Source organism: Oncorhynchus tshawytscha, linkage group LG13, assembly GCF_018296145.1.
Source record: "Oncorhynchus tshawytscha isolate Ot180627B linkage group LG13, Otsh_v2.0, whole genome shotgun sequence".
In the NCBI taxonomy this organism is placed as follows: domain Eukaryota; kingdom Metazoa; phylum Chordata; class Actinopteri; order Salmoniformes; family Salmonidae; genus Oncorhynchus; species Oncorhynchus tshawytscha.
In genome coordinates, this window is record NC_056441.1 from 33,316,801 (window position 1) to 33,335,913 (window position 19,113).

At 42.1% G+C, this 19,113-nt stretch overlaps 1 protein-coding gene across 1 annotated transcript; it reads left to right on the forward strand.

Moving 5' to 3' along the window:
• Window positions 1–686: 686 nt before the first annotated feature.
• Window positions 687–15,923, forward strand: LOC112264734 (acidic leucine-rich nuclear phosphoprotein 32 family member E-like). Its single transcript, XM_024441516.2, has 7 exons — window positions 687–884; window positions 8,201–8,350; window positions 8,521–8,643; window positions 11,002–11,164; window positions 11,254–11,372; window positions 11,483–11,525; window positions 14,093–15,923. Exons 1-7 carry the CDS (start codon window positions 831–833, stop codon window positions 14,176–14,178), a joined length of 738 nt encoding a protein of 245 aa, XP_024297284.2. The 5' UTR covers window positions 687–830; the 3' UTR covers window positions 14,179–15,923.
• The last annotated feature ends 3,190 nt before the right edge of the window (window positions 15,924–19,113 follow it).

The window sequence follows — 19,113 nt, forward strand, 5'->3', positions numbered from 1 at the left end:
ATCTCTGGTTAAGCAGAGGCTATGGGCTTGTTTGTAGCCGACAGTAGAGGCGACCTCCGACTGACTGATCTACAAAGAACCTTGTATCATAAATAACTAGTACTCATTATTATTTGTAGATCAATCAGTCACAATTTACCCATGATACATTACGGTTTTGATCTTCTCGAACACAGCCTGTACGTAAAGTAGAATTTAAACACATGCGCAGAACGTGAACCGCACATGTGCAGAAGCATCAGGATTTTTTGTCCGGGGATAAAAGGTCAAAGAAAAGTCGGATCGGAAGCCACTCTAATCTTGGTTTCCGCCAGATGACACAGTCACAAAGTCAAAATTGGCTACAAAAATTAGGCATTTGGTCTTAATTTAATGTTAGGCTTACAGTGAGCAGTGTGGTTAAAATTAGGGTTAAGACGATACATTTTAGAAATGGGCGTGGTTTATCCATAATTATGACTTTGTGGCTGTGCTAACTAGTGACGACCCCGACGGTTTAAATTAAGATATTGACGTTCGCATTGACCCATCTAAATCTACTGCGCGCGCAATCACAACCAATCACCTCCGGCGGTTTATGTTGATCTGCATGATCTGTTTGATTGGTGTGTCGATCATCCGATTAAAATTAGGGAAGACAGGACTGGCCTATCAAGAACTCCACAGGGCGGGATTTGATAGAGGGGGCTGGGTGCGAAGTATCATGGAGGATCAGTAAGAGAATTGTGGCCATCCAAGAAAGCTGAGCTGTGGGTCCAAGCACTGGAGTTTCAGAAAATTTGATTGGCATTTTTTTTTACGTTAACATAGTGTTTTATATTTCATTAATAATGGAGATGAAGAAGAGGATCAGTTTAGAATTGAGGAATAGGACACCAGCGGAGGTAAGTTATCTTAAAAATGAGGTGATAACTATGCGAGCCGATAACCCAGAGAAGAGCGGACTTCTTGCGAGGCTCCGCTCTGCACATGGACAACAAGAGAGGATGCGAGTCCGATTACAAGTTTTTGTTTTGTTTTTGGGGATTCTGATTATTTGTCATATCACAATATATGTTGGTTGCTGTACAAAAATGAACTGCAAATATCCACAAAGCAATTTTGGTCGCTTTGTGATTCTAATAACATTTTTATAGATCTGCAACACTGCCTTTGCTATCATCCTCCTTGTCTCGCGCCCGGCCAGAGATCCATTGAACGTTCAAGGTGGCGGAGCGGACATAATTCTGAAGAACATTATGCTATTGTTGTGAGAGTAATTCAATTGTGAAAAGCCAATAACATCGTAATAAGGCTCCGGTGACGTCGTGTTGACTCCTGTAGTACAGCAGGCTAATCCAAATACAGAGAATTCACGACTGCCGTGGAAATGTGAAATAACTTTTGAGACGCGATTTATTTGTTTGTCTTGAAAGTTCCCTGGTGTTATTCCATGTGGATGCCGATGCAAATAACTATTTAAGTCGAATGTAAAAACGTAAGCTTTCCATGCGTAACGAGCATTTTGACCGGTCTTACCGGGTTAACCAAATGGCACAAACGAGCTGGTTGGTTTCTCTGAGCGGACATTTTACTAATCGAATGGGTTTAGCTAATAACCATTTCTTTTACCATAGTATTTTTTAAAAGGTCCACTGGATGTAAACATCAATACTTCGATGTTATATGAACAACGCCTGCAAGAATGTATACGCAATTTAAAACCAGCACGCACTCGAGTTGACCGTTCTCGAAGCGAGACGCGCAGGCACTGACTACGGTGGCGTCAGTGTAGCTGTTTTTTTGTGTGTTTTTTTTTTTGTACAGTGCAGGCTTTTGAGCCCTATTTCTGACGTGCGGGGAGTGGAAGTCATTTTGTTGCATCTATACACGAGCCCATTTTGACGGCTATAACCGGTTTATCTCAATTTAGACACACGCAAATGGATAAATTATGCGTATTATATAGTAGGCCTAAATCCAAATGTAGAAAGTCTACTTCCAAACGAATTTCCTATAGCCTATGCGACTCACCCAGCCGGCCATTTAAATAGCCTACTGTACTCGAAAAGCAAGTTGTCTTTCGCCTCCATGTGATAGTGATTATGTAACAACAGGCTTTTCCTCTGTAGGAAACGACGACGTCTTTGTAAAAGGTGTGTGTATGTACATACATATATACACGCATTCAAGTGTAGCAGAGTTTGTGGTCCTGCTCTGCGTTTTTTACGATTTTAAGTAATATGGCAGATGGCATGCGGGGCTCAGACCTCCGCCTCTATTTAGTAGATTAGGCTACAGTAAAACCCCCAACCCTCAGAGACAGCGCTTGTCTGAGGATGGACAAAACCCATTCATTCATGCCACTGAGTCTTGCCTTCATTCGGCAAATCTATTTCTCTTACAATTTCTATAGTTACAGAACTCTGCTGTGCATTCGGCAGTGAAGTCCATTGTGCAGATGCTTCTGTATAGGATGTAGGCTACATCTCAACTGATGTTCCTCTCTTGACGACAATATCGAGATGATGCGCACAGAACTGTTCGTTCAATCGAGGTATTATGTGAAGATAAAACCAGGCTAAGACAGTGACAATGCCATCTCTGGTTTTGAGGAGCGTGTTATTTATATCTTAGTGGTACGATTTATATACACATTGTATACACATTTTGTTGGTGATAAATAACATTGTTAAAACACTTTGCCATATATAACTTGGTACCAGGGTTAGGGTCAATTCATTTAAATTCCAGTCAATTCAGAAAGTAAACCAAATTCCAATTCCACATTTTCCTAATTGAAAAGCATTGAAGGGAATTGGAATTCCAGTGTACTTTCTGAATTGACCACAACCCTGTTTGGTACAAGTACAGTGCTATTTTGTGCAACACCCGAATAACCACCCGAGGAGTGCCTATAGACAAAAAAGGGTAGCATCATGCTTGGAATTATTCAAGGTTTCTTGAATACAACTCGCATATCACATTTAGGCTATACATGTGCAAGTCAACTGGAGTCAATTTCCCTGATGCCAATATTAAATGTAACACTTCAACTTACTTAGCCATTCCTCATAACCATCACTCTCCAAGGCCCCTGTGCTGCCAAGTATAGAAAAAAAATGACTGACTACCACAACTGAAACTACATACTGATTGCACATCATCTCAACGCCTTGTAGCAGCGGAGCTTTGTACCGTAAGAGGGTGCTGAAACAAACATGGTTCTGAGAATGCATTTGAGACCCTGTCTACCACGTTTAAAACTTTTAAGAAATATAAGAAAGGCTTTAGAGGTTTGTTTGCATTTTTTGTTTGTATCATTACTTATTTTGAATAAGAATATACATCATAATGATACTGCTGGAAATGTAGGCCGTCATTGTAAATAAGAATCTGTTCATAACTGACTTGCCTAGTTAAATAAAGGTTAAATTAAAAATGAACATTTTTTTTTTTAAATTGAGGGCCGTAAACTTGTGAACCTCGGCCCTGAAGGCGGTCAAGCTACAAACTGAATCAAAAGCCAAGATGATTTGTAGTGTTGTTATTGGTTGTTATTATCAATAATCATTTATTAGTCACTGTATTGTATTATTTGGTACTGAAGTCAATGAGAAGGGTGTTATTTTGATTTTTGCCACAATAGTTCCCCACTCACTAAGAACTGAGGTAGCTAGTCGCATGCGGAACACACCATAGCAAAGATGATAGATATATCGACGAGAGGTTTCTCCGCCCTAACATTGGGAGTCGTTGTCCACCAAACTCCATGCTTGGTGGGCGAAACAATAAAAAAACGCCACCTGCTGGAGGGGGAGACTTTGGCCTCTCTCTTCCGCCGAGTTGGGCCTCTCTCTTCCTCTTCTCTGACCAAAGCCACATTTTCATTTGGCCAGCATTGGTGATAACAACTAGGGCTGTGATGATACCAGTGTGACAAAAATGAAAACATGAAGCAGACTTACTCTTTTGCTCCGAATTGTAGGAAATAGGATTGTAGGAAATATTGTAGGAATTGTAGGAAATAAGCTTTAAACCTGCAAAATTCTCCCCACCAAATATTATTGGTCGCATACACGTGTTTAAGCAAATGTTATTGCGGGTGTAGCAAAATGCTTGTGATAAAGTTATTCCCGGATGTTATTCCCGGCTGTATGTAATAACACAAAACACATTCTGGCCTAATAATGTAAGAAATAACACAAAAAAACTAAACACTATAAAGTTGCCTAGGGGCTAGAAGCACGGCTGCCCTCTCTATCGGCACAATTTTCATACAGTGCGTGTGACCTTAGAAACAGACGTGGCATGCACGTGTGGGGGGGGGATGATGATATCTCGTTGAATTCCAGCTTTGACAGTTGCGAAAGGTGCCCATCAGGTGGTGTAGGAAATAGGCTATTAATAACAAAGGTGACCACACTCCCGCTCCTCTGCAGTAAAAGCGTCCCACCTAGTTGCATTGTTCCTCTCCCTCAGAACAAGAAGTAGGTGTAAGTAAAAGTGAGGCGAGAGTCTGCAATTTCGGAAGATGATTAATTATAATGCTGGAGGACTTGGTCCCTCCGCAAGAGATTCTCTTCCTAGTATCTTCTTGTTAGTACAGTCTGGGATAACATATCTGAGATGGTGTAAAAGGGCAAGATATACTTGTCCTATCTCGACTGCAATAACACGTTTCTTGTTATCAGTCTCTTAAAACCTCTCTGGGATATGTGGGTCGCTACCATTTTAAAGATAAACTTCTTGTAAATCCAGCCACAGTGTCCGATTTCAAATAGGCTTTACGGCGAAAGCACACCAAACGATTATGTTAGGTCAGCGCCTAGTCACAAAAAACCATACAGCAATTTCCAGCCAAGGAGAGGGCTCACAAAAGTCAGAAATAGTGATTAAATTACTCACTAACCTTTGATCTTCATCAGATGGCACTCACAGGACTTCATGTTACACAATAAATGTGTGTTTTGTTGGATAAAGTTAATCTTTATGTCCAAAAATCTGATTTGAAATTGATGTGTTATGTTCAGAAATGCATTGTCTCAAACAAACATCAGGTGAAAGTGCAGAGAGCCACATCAAATTACAGAAATACTCATAATAAACATTGATAAAAGATACAGGTGTTATGCATGGAATTATAGATAAACTTCTCCTTAATGCAACCGCTGTGTCAGATTTCAAAAAGGCTTTAGCACACCTTGCGATAATGTTAGGTCAGCACCTAGCCACAGAAAAACATACAGCCATTTTCCAAAGAAGGAGAGGTGTCACAAAAGTCAGAAATAGCATTATAAATATTCACTTACCTTTGATGATCTTCATCGGAATGCACTCCCAGGAATCCCAGTTCCACAAATGTTTGTTTTGTTCGATAAAGTCCATAATTTATGTCCAAATACCTCCTTTTATTTTGCGCATTTAGTTCACAAATCCAAACTCACAAGGCGCGGGCAAGTCCAGGCGAAAGTTCAGACGAAAAGTCCAAAAAGTTATATTACAGTTCGTAGAAACATGTCAAACGATGTATAGAATCAATCTTTAGGATGTTTTTATCATAAATCTTCAATAATGTTTCAACCGGACAATTCCTTTGTCTTTAGAAATGAAAAGGAACGCAGCTACCTCTCACGGCTGCGTGCATGATTTAGCTCATGGCATTCTGCCAGACACCAGACTCAAACAGCTCTCATTCCCTCCCCCTTCACAGGCGAAGCCTGAAACAAGGTTCTAAAGACTGTTGACGTCTAGCGGAAGCCTTAGGAAGTGCAATATGACCCCATAGACACTGTATATTCGATAGGCAATGACTTGAAAAACTACAAACCTCAGATTTCCCACTTCCTGGTTGGGTTTTTTCTCAGGTTTTTGCCTACCATATGAGTTCTGTTATACTCACAGACATCATTCAAACAGTTTTAGAAACTTCAGAGTGTTGTCAAATCTACTAATTATATGCATATTCTAGCTTTTTGGCCTGAGTAGCAGGGAGTTTACTCTGGGCACCTTATTATCCAACCTACTCAATACTGCCCCCCCCAGTCCCAAATAAGTTAAAGATGTAGTCCGGGATGTTTAAGCACAACACATTCGTAACATCTTGTACAAATTGGATTCATATAATATCGTACCAATTGTACACACATTTTTTTTAAATTGCAGGACGTAACGTATCATACGAAATGGACGACATAGTACACAATTGGATGAAATGGTACACAAAAAACGGACTCAATTTATGAATACACATTTTGGAATTATCCTGTTAAACTTGTTAAAACAAAATATTAATACTTTTTACTGAAGAGACTGTGGCACCTGATGTTTCATGCCTGTCAATGTCACGGTGATCACAACTTCTGACGACAATGAAAAGTAGCTAGCTAGCTAAACAGGTATGAGATACAAGCTGTCCGTCAGTCTCGTTTGTAGGCATTTATCCATGCCTACAGCATTCACGCAATTACATTCCAGGACTCTGAGTCTCCCTGACAATTAATTTAAAAAAAAGTTTTTTGTCATTTATCCAGAGCGACTTACAGGAGAAATTAGGGTTAAGGACCTTGCTCATGGGCACATGGATTCAAACCAGCAACTGTGTAGATTAAGACACCGCAGAGTGTCCACAGACACGTACCTCAATCCAGGGATGAGAAATGCGTTGTACTCCGAAATGTCCCATTATCCCAACCATCACACCGAGAAGATTGAACGTAGTAAAACCAAAATATCCCACACATGCTGATATAAACATAGTACATTGTACAAAACCATCGTTCAATTTCTTAACAATGTGTCAACCACGACAATCATTGTCACAATTGTTTTTAGCTAACTAGCTAGCATGACTACTATCTAGCTGACATCGCTTCTAGACTCACTGTCTTCTATTTTCTGTCCAAATAACTTAACTAAATAGCAAAATATTCCCACCTGTCATGATAAGCAAACATGTTTACCCAATGGGTAAAAACTAGGAAATTAGGATTACTTTTTTTTTGCTCCCCAGCTAGCTAGACACCTTGTTAGCGAGCTAGTGCGTTTGCTAACTGTAGCTTAGCTAACCTGTCATTAACAAATGTTGAGCTGCTAGACGATAACTAGGGCTTGCTATGGGTTAGCACCAATTATGTCTATAAACCTTAATTGTTGATGTTATGTATTGGCCATTGCGAGGCTTTGATGTCACCGGTCGGCCATATTGGCACTCCCCAGTAGGAAGAGTCCTCAATAGGAATGAATGTAATTCTACAGTATTTCAATTAAATGTTTCAAGGACACCATTACATGTATTTTTGTTTTAGTGGTGACTGTAGCATTAACACTAATATAAAGGCCACTTTAAAATCTGTTGTTTTGTCACGCAACACAATGCCACCGATGTCTCAAGTTTTGAGGTTACGTACAATTGTCATGCTGACTTCAGGAATCAACACAAATCAACAGCCTGATCAACTCTATGCAAAGCATATGTGTCTCACTGCATGAGGCAAATGGTGGTCACACCAGATACTGACTGGTTTTCTGATCAAAGCCCCTATCTTTTTTTTTAAAGGTATCTGACCAACAGATGCAAATCTGTATTCCCAGAGCATAATGAATTTATTTCAATTGACTTTCCTTATATCAACTGTAACTCAGTGTATATCTTTTCATAATTGTTTTATGTTTAGCTCACATAATATAATTCAAAAGTATGCATTAAGTTGTCTAATAGAATAAATGTTTTAAAAAATGCATTTAGACATTAATAAATGCATATCTATAGCTTCCAAATTCTTTTGTGAGTGCCAAGATGGCTGTGTTGGCTTCAATACAGCGTCCACCGTCAGTCACCCAGGGTTTATGCACATTTTTATTTTGTTACCTCTTTTGAAGCCTTGTAGCTAGTTAGCTACTCCAGCCACGTCGTTTTTCAGACAGGTCCTCCGCCTTGTGTCCACACTACAAAGCATTCAAGCAGAAAATAATTGAAAAGGCGTGTGCTCTCACAGGAAACAGCGGACTTTAGGTCAAGGGTCAGCTTTTCCAATCAACATGTAATAAGATTACAAAGTGACATGGTGAATTAACCCAAACAAACAAAGAAGAAGAAAAAATGTAACAAACTAGCTATGCATTTAATTTGGTTTCATTCATTAACATGTGCAGGATGAAATCTCTTGATGCACCACCTCATTGTCAAGTGTCCAGTTGATCTTGATTACTGTTCCTACAGGTGGAAGAACTGGTGGTGGATAATTGCCGCACCAGTGATGGTGAAGTAGAGGGCCTGACGGATGATTTCAAGGAGCTGGAATTCCTCAGCATGGTCAACGTTGGACTCATCTCCCTGGCCAAACTACCCTCTCTGCCCAAGCTGCGCAAGGTGATTAGGGAAGCTGGATCCTTTTGAGCAATCGATTATCTCAATCAAAATCATTTAGTTTGCAGAATTATAAGAAACTCTGGCTTTACTCCCAATGACCAGTATTTTGATGTGGAGCATTAAATTTTTTCAAACGATTCATCAGGAAATTGTGTGTTCTTTCCTCACAGTTGGAGCTGAGTGACAACAACATCTCAGGTCATTTGGAGACCCTTTCAGAGAAGTGCCCCAACCTGACGTATCTAAACCTGAGTGGCAACAAGATCAAGGGGCTGAACAACGTTGAGGCCCTGGTTAGTTGAGTCGTTAAGTCTATTCAGGGCCGGTCGTTAAGGATTCTTTTGGAATTAAGTCAGGGTCTCAACTTACTGTTGAGGTAGAATAGACAAGGTGCAATTTAGAAATGTTGTTGTGGATCGGCAATTTTTATCATTCACACAATTAGCCATGTCAGCTAACCATTTTTAGATTGGTAAAATATTCTAGCCAGCTATCTAAACTCGTAGTAATTATGGGCGAATATCAACCGGCATGCACGGCACCTGCACAGTAGTGGTCCGCGGGTCAGCTGTTTGTTCACCCGCAATTGCTAATAACCCATCCGCAACCGCCCGACAATATGTAATAAAGTGAATATCTATGGCTTGCACCGGACCCTAACGCACTAATATAGAAAATGTACTGTAGGCTACAGTCAAAGACGACGGAACAATTTTTTAACAGTGGGTGCAGTTTTTTTTTTTGTTGCCTGATTTAGGAATGTTTCTATTTATAATTTCCGACATTTTGGTAGGCTATTTGTTAGTCAACTTTTCTATAGTTAGATACAGTGCATTCAGACCCTTTGACATTTTGTTACATTACAGCCTAATTATAAGATGGATTAAATCGTTTTTCCCTTCATCAATCTACACACACAACCCCAACATGACAAAGCAAAAACATTTTTTTTTAAATTTTTTGCTAATTTATTCAAAATAAAAAACTGAAATCACATATACTTAAGTATTCAGACTCTTTACTTAGTACTTTGTTGAAGCAACTTTGGCAGCAATTACAGCTTTAAGTCTTCTTGGGTATGACGCTAACAAGTTTGGCACACCTGTATTTGGGGAGTTTCTCCCATACTTCTATGCAGATCCTCTCAACCTCTGTCAGAGGCGGCAGGGTAGCCTAGTGGTTAGAGCGTTGGACTAGTAACCGGAAAGTTGCAAGTTCAAACCCCCGAGCTGACAAGGTACAAATCTGTCGTTCTGCCCCTGAACAGGCAGTTAACCCACTGTTCCTAGGCTGTCATTGAAAATAAGAATTTGATCTTAACTGACTTGCCTGGTTAATAAAAGGTTGAATGGGGAGCATCTTTTCACAGTTCTTTTCAGGTCTCTCCAGGGATGTTCGATCAGGTTCAAGTCCGAGCTCTGGCTATCGCCACTCAAGGATATTCAGAGACTTGTCCCGAAGCCACTTCTGCGTTGTCTTGGCTGTGTGCTTAGGGTCGTTGTCCCCTTGGCACGCTCTGGAGCAAGTTTTCATCAAGGATCTCTCTGTACTTTGCTCCGCTCATCTTTCCCTTGATCCTAACTAGCCACTGAAAAAATCCTCGCAGCATGATGCTGCCATCACTATGGTTCACCGCAGAGATGGTACCAGGTTTCCTCCAGATGTGACGCTTGGCATTCAGGCCAAAGAGTTCAATCTTGGTTTCATCAGACCAGAGAATCTTGTTTCTCATGGTCTGAAAGTAATTTAGGTGCCTTTTGGCAAACTCCAAGCGGGCTGTCATGTGCCTTTTACTGAGGAGTGGCTTCCGCCAGGCCACTCTACCATAAAGGCCTGATTGGTTGAGTGCTGCAGAGATGATTGTCCTTTTGGAAGTTTCTCCCATCTCCACAGAGGAACTCTGGAGTTCTGTCAGAGTGACCATCGAGTTCTTAGTCACCTCCCAGAGCAAAGCCCTTCTCCCCCTATTAATCTGTTTGGCCGGGTGGCCAGCTCTGGGAAGAGTCTTGGTGGTTCCAAACTTCTTACATTTATGGAGGCCATTCCCAATCTGGCCCTCATACTACCGTCACCACCTAATCATCCCAGTTTCCAATTGGCTCATTCATCCCCCCTCGTTTCCCCTGTAACTATTTCCCAGGTCATTGCTGTAAATTGAGAATGTGTTTTCAGTCACCTGGTAAAATAAATTATACAATTATGAATTTCAGGTATTGTTTTCTCTTGATTCAGCCCGTCCGCCATCCGCACAAAATTTAATGACCCTAAACCCGTCCGCCTCGAGGATATGAAGGCGTGGACTGCGGGTTATGAGTCAACCCACGCATTACTTGTGCCTCTGACATCCAGGCGGCCTCTACTGATTTTGTTAGTCACTTTCACTCATATCATTAACGTGGCATAAGTCATGGCAAAATATGTGGAATTGCAGGAAATTCTTTAAAACTGCAAAAAATTCTCTCTGCCCCATGGCAACATTTGTAGAATTGCATTTGATGAAAAAAGTGCTTTAATATATATATATATATTTCTAAACTAATCATGCCATTCACAAGGAGATATGTGGCAATGCTTGCCAGCCGTGTGCATGGAGAGAATTTGTTAATAAGTATTGTCTGGTAAGCTCTAACCTCTGCTTCCTAAAACCACAGCAAAATCTGAAGAACCTGAAGAGCCTGGACCTGTTTAACTGTGAGATCACCACACTGGAGGAGTACCGTGAGAGCATCTTTGAGCTGCTGCCTCAGGTCACCTACTTGGACGGCTTCGACCAGGAGGACAACGAGGCCCCTGACTCAGAGGCAGACGACGACGGTGAGCATGGCTACCACAACACAACCACACGGTGGGGCTGGTGATGTTTCAGCCTAACTTTCTTGAACAAAATACTTCTTCATTCATAGACGAGGATGAGGGGGAGGATGGAGCCGGGCCCACAGGGGATGATGATGAAGATGAGGATGAGGAGGGGGAGGAAGGAGGAGGGGTTGGGCTCTCTTACCTGATGAAGGAAAGGATCCAGGTGAGACGACTGAAATGTCTCATGTTTTATCCAAAACGTCATAATGTTTTACATCCTGCGACTCGAGTCGACGCTTAATTTAAAGAAACTTAACCCCCCTCCACACACAGGACGAAGAAGATGATGACGACTACGCAGAGGAGGAGGAAGAAGGTGAGGACAAGAATTGTTGTGTTGACCTGTCACTAGTAATCAAACCCAAGTACTCTAGCCTGGAAGTGGCAGATATGTTTGATTCCAACAGGAGATCTGTGACAGACAATCATCAAAATCTCTATTGACATCGGCTCCATGCTGGCTGTTACTCAATTTGTGGCAATAACTGGCTCTTTGACTCGGGAGGGTTTGACTTCTATTGATCCGTTCCTCAGCCCTGTGTGACTATTCATTTGTCACTTATCTGTGTGTTTTGGAGCCAAGCTAGGTCTACCTTCGACACTTAAAACAAGGTTAGAGTCCTTCCTACACACTAGGCAGATAAAACCTTTGGGCTTTACAGGTATTGCAGGTTGCGTACATGTAATCCAGAGATGGTTCAGGCCATTTAGTTTGTTTCCTTGTGAACGCGGCTAAAGTCCCCATGTGTATACAGTGCATTCGGAAAGTATTTAGACCACTTGACTTTTTCCACATTTTGTTACGTTGCAGCCTTATTCTAAAATGGATTACGTTGTTTTTGTACCTCATCAATCTACACATAATACCCCATAATGACAAGGCAAAAACAGGTTTAGTCATTTCTGCAAGTGAAAAACAAAAACTGAAATATGACAGTATTCAGACCCTTTACTCAGTACTTTGTTGAAGCACCTTTGGCAGCGATTACAGCCTCAAGTCTTCTTGGGTATGAAGCTACAAGCTTGGTACACCTGTATTTGGGGAGTTTCTCCCATTTTTCTCTGCAGATCCTCTCAAGCTCTGTCAGGATGGATGGAGAGTGTCGCTGCACAGCTATTTTCAGGTCTCCAGAGATGTTCGATGGGGTTGAAGTCCGGGCTCTGGCTGGGCCACTCAAGGACATTCAGAGACTTGTCCCAAAGTCACTCCTGCGTTGTCTTGGTTGTGTGCTTAGGGTCGCTGTCATGTTGGAAGGGGAACCTTCGCCCCAGTCTGAGGTTCTGAGCACTCTTGAGCTGGTTTTCATCAAGGATCTCTCTGTACTTTGCTCCGTTCATCTTTCCCTCGATCCTGACTAGTCTCCCAGTCCCTGCCACTGAAAAACATCCCCACAGTATAATCTTGCCACCACCATGATTCACCGTAGGGATGGTGCCAGGTTTCCTCCAGACGTAATGCTTGGCATTCAGGCCAAAGAGTTTAATCTTGGTTTCATTAGACCAAAGAATCTTGTTTCTCATGGTCTGGCAGTCTTTTGGTGCCTTTTGGCAAACTCTAAGCGGGCTGTCATGTGCCCTTCTGAGGAGTGACTTCTGTCTGGCCACTCTACCATAAAGGCCTGATTGGTGGAGTGCTGCAGAGATGGTTGTCCTTCTGGAAGGTTCTCCCATCTCCACAGAGGAACTCTGGAGCTCTGTCAGAGTGACCATCGAGTTCTTAGTCACCTCCTTGACCAAGGCCCTTCTCCCCCTATTGCGCAGTTTGGCCGGGAAGCCAGCTCTAGGAAGAGTCTTGTTGGTTCCAAACTTCCATTTAAGAATGATGGAGGCCACTGTGTTCTTGGAGACCTTCAATGCTGCAGAAATGTTTTGGTAGCCTTCCCCAGATCTGTGCCACTGCACAGTCCTGTCTCTTTGCTCTATGGACAATTCTTGATTTTTGCTCTGACATGCACTGTCAACTGTAGAACCTTATATAAACATGTCCAATCAATTGAATTTACCACAGGTGGACTCCAATCAAGTTGTAGAAACATCTCAAGGATGATCAATGGAATCAAACAGGATGAGCTGAGCTCAATTTTGAGTCTCATAGCAAAGGGTCTGAATACTTGTGTAAATGTAATATTTTAGTTTAGTTATTCTTTTTCAATTTGCAAAAGGTCTAAAAATCTGTTTTCACTTTGTCATTATGGGGTATTATGTGTAGATTCATGAGCATTTGTATGTATTTAATCCATTTTAGAATAAGGCTGTAACCCAACAAAGTGCAAAAAGTCAAGAGGTCTGAAAACTTTCCAAATGCACTGAACGTGAACTACTCCTTCAGGACTCTGAGTGGGAGGCTGTGCCTACTGTGAGATGACATCAGTAAGCAGCGCACTTGCATGTGTGTGCAAGGAGTATAAATCAACCCTTTCCTATATAACATGCCAGGGGAAATACTTAGCTACAATATTATACGTAAGTAGTAGATCTGAGGCCTTGGGGATCCTTTGAAAGTAGACTTTGATGTAAGAGAGCCGCATTAACATTAAACCAAAATTGACTCCTTAGCCTCTACATTGTTTCGCTAATGGTAATTCAGTCTACAAAGTGGCCTTTGTTACGTGACTGAAAAGATGTATACTAGTGGTACTGTGTTTTGTTTTTCCCCCTCTGGTGTTTTTGAGACTTGTCGGTGGGCGGAACATACGGTGGATCTTGTATCAACTCCCACATTGCCTGTGGATACAATATCATAAGGGTGCCGAATTCAGAATGAAGGGAAATGCCAATTGGATTTGATTGCTGTTTTACTTGGTCCTGATTAGAAGTGATTGTCGCCACCTTTTTTAAAGTCTGACAAAGTCTGACTTTTTGATTGGCTTGTGTCCTGTGCAGAGGAGAAGGCAGGAGTCAAAGGGGAGAAGAGGAAGAGGGATGCTGAGGACGAAGGGGAGGAGGAGGATGATGATGACGACGACTAGGCTTGTCCTTCCCCTGCGAACCTCTGGATCCAGATCCAAGTAGAACAATAACCACAAAAAAGTGTGATCTTGCAGATTGTTTCTCTTTGTATACCATAGATATCACTGTAGAGGCTGTTTCTTTTATATATAAATATATATATGAGATACTATACGAAAAGGAGATTTTATCAACAAATAATTTGTTCATCGTTCTAAGTTAAATTACCACCCCAAAAATCTCATCAATATGCAGGCAGTCTAAAATTAATGGAGGTAGGGGGGTGGGTGGGGCTGGATTTATGTTATGGGCTAATTTAAGAAGGGCTGTCGCTACAATGACCAGCCATCCGCACAACAGAAGTGGCCCACGCTGTCCCTCGTTGACATTCGTGTTCAACAAAACTCCAGTGACGTTCCAAGACCCATGACAGGCCAGGCAGCCCAGAGTCCAGTCCAGCCCAAAGAGATAGAGGACTCATCTTTGTATCTGTGCCATTATAGCATCTGTGACTGCATGGGCAGCGCAGTCTCAATTTTAAAGTAGTAAATTTTCTTCACGATTGGCTGATCCCTCCTGATGACTCGCAACATGGTCACCAGGAGGGATCAGCCAATGAAGTTTGAAGTCCTACTCAGTTGACGACATTAAAAAGGTTGGAAGCCTTCAATGGCGCTGCCCATGTTAATATGGCCTTTTGGCCACTAGAGGCCTCTATCATTCTCTATGGCCCAGCCAAGTCTGATCTACCTCTCTGGGCCACGGTGAGAAGAGAATGCCCCCTACAGGACAACTCTACACAGAACCACCCTCACTACTCAGGTGGCCAGGCATACCAGGCTAGAAAAAAAGGCACCATGAAGTTTAGGAACCTCTACCGTCATCACTGTCTGCCACAAGCAGTCTCCTCTTTCTCCCCAGCCACCCCAATGCATTTGTACCAGATCGTTTCCAGCCATCAATGAAAGTCCTGTCTCCCGTAAGCATAGCAAAGATTGTGTTAGATCCCTCACACAGTACATGACTTGTTTTAGGAATTTTTTAAATCGTGGGAGGTTGGGAGATCCAGAAAAGTAGTCTAGCAGTTTCAATACCAGCGTTAGCCCTGGGGAGTTGTATTTCCAACTGATGTGCAAACTGACCACGACATTTGTTAGGGCCATAGAGCTGTGGCTTTCCAGGACTGGTGCTGGTAATCTGTATTCTAAATCAAACCTAGCGGTTTGGCCTTAACCTTATCTGTCCTTAACGGATGCAAACCAATATATTTCCTTCTGGTTCAACAGGCCATATCTGTTAACAGCTTTAAATACTGTAACCTGACTATTAATGTTGTTGTCGCGGTGATAGAGGGGCACGGCCACAATGTTTATATTGAAAAAGTTAAGGTCAAACCGCTTCGGTGTAGGAATGAACCGCATCCCGAAGTAAATTTTTATCATTGTCTTGCTGTTGATGCAAGTTAGTTTATAATTGTACTGGTATTTTACACAGCAGGAACTTTAATCTATTATCTGTAAGGCAATATGTAAATAGTTTCAGTTCCAACAGTTTGATGTTTCATGTGTTTTTTTGTGTGTTTTTTTTTAATGACTTTTTTCGTCATTTTGTTTTAATATAAAGCACAGGTCAAGAAGCCAAACTCTGACCTAACACACTCAATATAGATTATTTTCCATCCTTGGCTGTTGTGACACGTTGTGTTTTGTGTGGTGTAAACATCTTAAAAGAAGGATTTTGAATAAAACAATATATAAACAGAAAAGAGTGCTTTAAAATAAATTGATAGTTTTTGTCTACAGAAAATGATTACATGAATGTCATTCACTGCTAGGGACATTATGTCACATGTAGCAACAATTTATGTACAAATGATGTACAATTTACCAACAAATGGCCAAAGGAGGGAGAATTTCAGTAAATTACATTGGCTAGACCAAACATCTTTGGCCGTCACCAATTCATGTAAGAGAAATGTTTCACAAACCGTCCAAACTGTTTCTCTGTTTATAAAAAGGTATTCAGTGAGATGTGAGGAGTGGGAGTGTAATGTGACCTGTAAGGCCTATGAGTTACAGTTCCTCACGAACAATCTGCTGGCTCAGCGTCTAATATCACACACAGGTGCCATCTGCTGGGCGTCACAGGCATGAATAATTCATGAGGGAGGTCTTGGTAGTTAGAGGACATTGGACATGAAGGAGGTGGGGTTATGTCAGAGATGCACGGGTGGGGCCACTGGAACCTGCCATGAACAATGTATTATACTGGTCTTAGGTTGCTTAGTGCAATGCAGCGATTCCCTCCGCAAGGCAATCAGACAAGCTTAAGCATCAGTATAGAGACAAAGTAGAGTCGCAAGTCAACGGCTCAGACACGAGATGTATATGGCAGGGTCTACGGTCAATCACGGATTACAAGAAGAAAACCAGCCCCGTCGCGGACATCAACGTCTTGCTCCCAGACAAATTAAACAACTTCTTTGCACGCTTTGAGGACAATAGAGTGCCACTGACAAGGCTCGCTACCAAAACTTGTGGGCTCTCCTTCTCCGTGGCCAACGTGAGTAAAACATTTAAACGTGTTAACCCTCGCAAGGCTGCCGGCCCAGACGGCATCCCTAGCCACGTCCTCAGAGCATGCACAGACCAGCTGGCTGGTGTGTTTACGGACATATTCAACCAATCCTTATCCCAGTCTGTTGTCCCCACATGCTTTAATATGGCCACCATTGTTCCTGTTCCCAAGAAAGCTAAGGTAACTGAACTAAATGACTATTGCCCTATTGCACTCACTTATGTCATCATGAAGTGTTTTGAGAGACTAGTTAAGGACCATATCACCTCCACCCTACCTGATACACTAGACCCACTCCAATTTGCTTATCGCCCCAATAGGTCCACTGACAATGAAATTGCCATCACACTGCACACTTCCCTATCCCAACTGGACAAGAGGAATACCTATGTAAGAATGCTGTTCATTGACTACAGCTCAGCATTTAACACCATAGTACCCTCCAAACTCGTCATTAAGCTCGAGACCTTGGGTCTCGACCCCGCCCTGTGCAACTGGGTCTTGGACTTTCTGATGGGCCGCCCCCCAGGTGGTGAACGTAGGAAACAACATCTCCACCCTGCTGATCCTCAACACTGGGGCCCCACAAGGGTGCATTCTCGGCCCTCTCCTGTACTCCCTGTTCACCCATGAATGCGTGGCCATGCACGCCTCCAACTCAATCACCAAGTTTGCAGACAACACTACAGCAGTAGGCTGCTTGATTACCAACAACAACGAGACTGCCTACAGGGAGGAGGTGAGGGCCCTTGGAGTGTGGTGTCAGGAAAATAACCTCACACTCAATGTCAACAAAAACAAAGGAGATGATCATGGACTTCAGGAAACAGCAGAGGGAGCACCCCCCCCCACACACACACATTGAAGGGACAGTAGTGGAGAAGGTGGAATGTTTTAAGTTCCTCTGCGTACACATCACAGACAAACTGAAATGGTCCACCCACATAGACTTCAGGAGGCTGAAGAAATTCGGCTTGTCATCTAAAACACAACCTTTTACAGATGCACAACAATCGAGAGCATCCTGATGGGCTCTATTGCCTGGTACGGCAATTGCACCACCCTCATCCGCAAGGCTCTCCAGAGGGTAGTGTGGTCTGCACAACACATCACCGGGGGCAAACTACCTGCCCTCCAGGACACCTACAGAAGCCTATGTCACAGGAAGGCCAAAAAGATCAAGGACAACAACCACCCGAGCCACTGCCTGTTCACCCCGCTATCATCCAGAATGTAAGGTCAGTACAGGTGCATCAAAGCTGGGACCGAGAGACTGAAAAACAGCTTCTATCTCAAGGCCATCAGACTGTTAAACAGCCATCACTAACTTAGAGAGGCTGCTGCCAACATACAGACTCAAATCTCTGGCCACTTAAATAAACAGACTTAATAAAGATGTCACTTTAAAAAACGCCACTTTAATAATGTTTACATATCCTACATTACTCATCTCATATGTATATACTGTACTCTATACCATCTACTGCATCTTTCCTATGCCGCACGCCATCGCTCATCCATATATTTATATGTACATATTCTCATTCATCCCTTTACATTTGGGTGTATGAGGTAGTTGTTGTGAAATTGTTTGATTACTTGTTAGATATTACTGCACGGCCAGAACTAGAACCACAAGCATTTCGCTACACTCGCATTAACATCTGCTAACCATGTGTTTGTGACCAATAAAATTTGATTTGATCTGCATATGCGGGGGATGAATTGCTGTTTTACTGCTAACAGTAAGAAACATCTCAGATTTTCCTCTGTCAATAACCAAACCCACAGAAAACTTAGAGTGATTGTTCCTGAAAAGCAACTTCTCGTCTTGAAAACAGCCTATGTGACATCGATTATAAGTCAGCAACATAGAGTATATTCCAGTATCAAAATTGACTACAAAGTGTAAATAGGATTTGAGAGATGACAGAAGAAAATGGTATGTCACAGAATGGGCAACAGTTTTCCTTGTGTTGGGTTTATTTCAATCCTACCCACATGTCCACAGCTGGCAGCATCCACTTAATCATCCATTCTGAGCGAAGCTGCATGAGACCTGGTTGTAATGCCCATGGTCAATTTGGTTTGACATTCAATATCTCTTTTGGGCTAGTTAGGGACGATCAGTAAATTACACAATGTACATGAGACAATATTTTTTCAATGTCAATAGCTCCAAATTTCAGTGACTTAACCTCAAATCAGCTATAAATTGTAGAAATTCACGTACAAATATTGAAAGCATTTAATGACAATACACAATATACATTGTGCATGTAATGAATAATCAGGGAGAAAAAGGTGTAGATTCACGCGCAGAGCGCTGCAGGTGTTTATTACGCCTTGGCAGGAGGCAGAAATCGTGGTCACAGGCA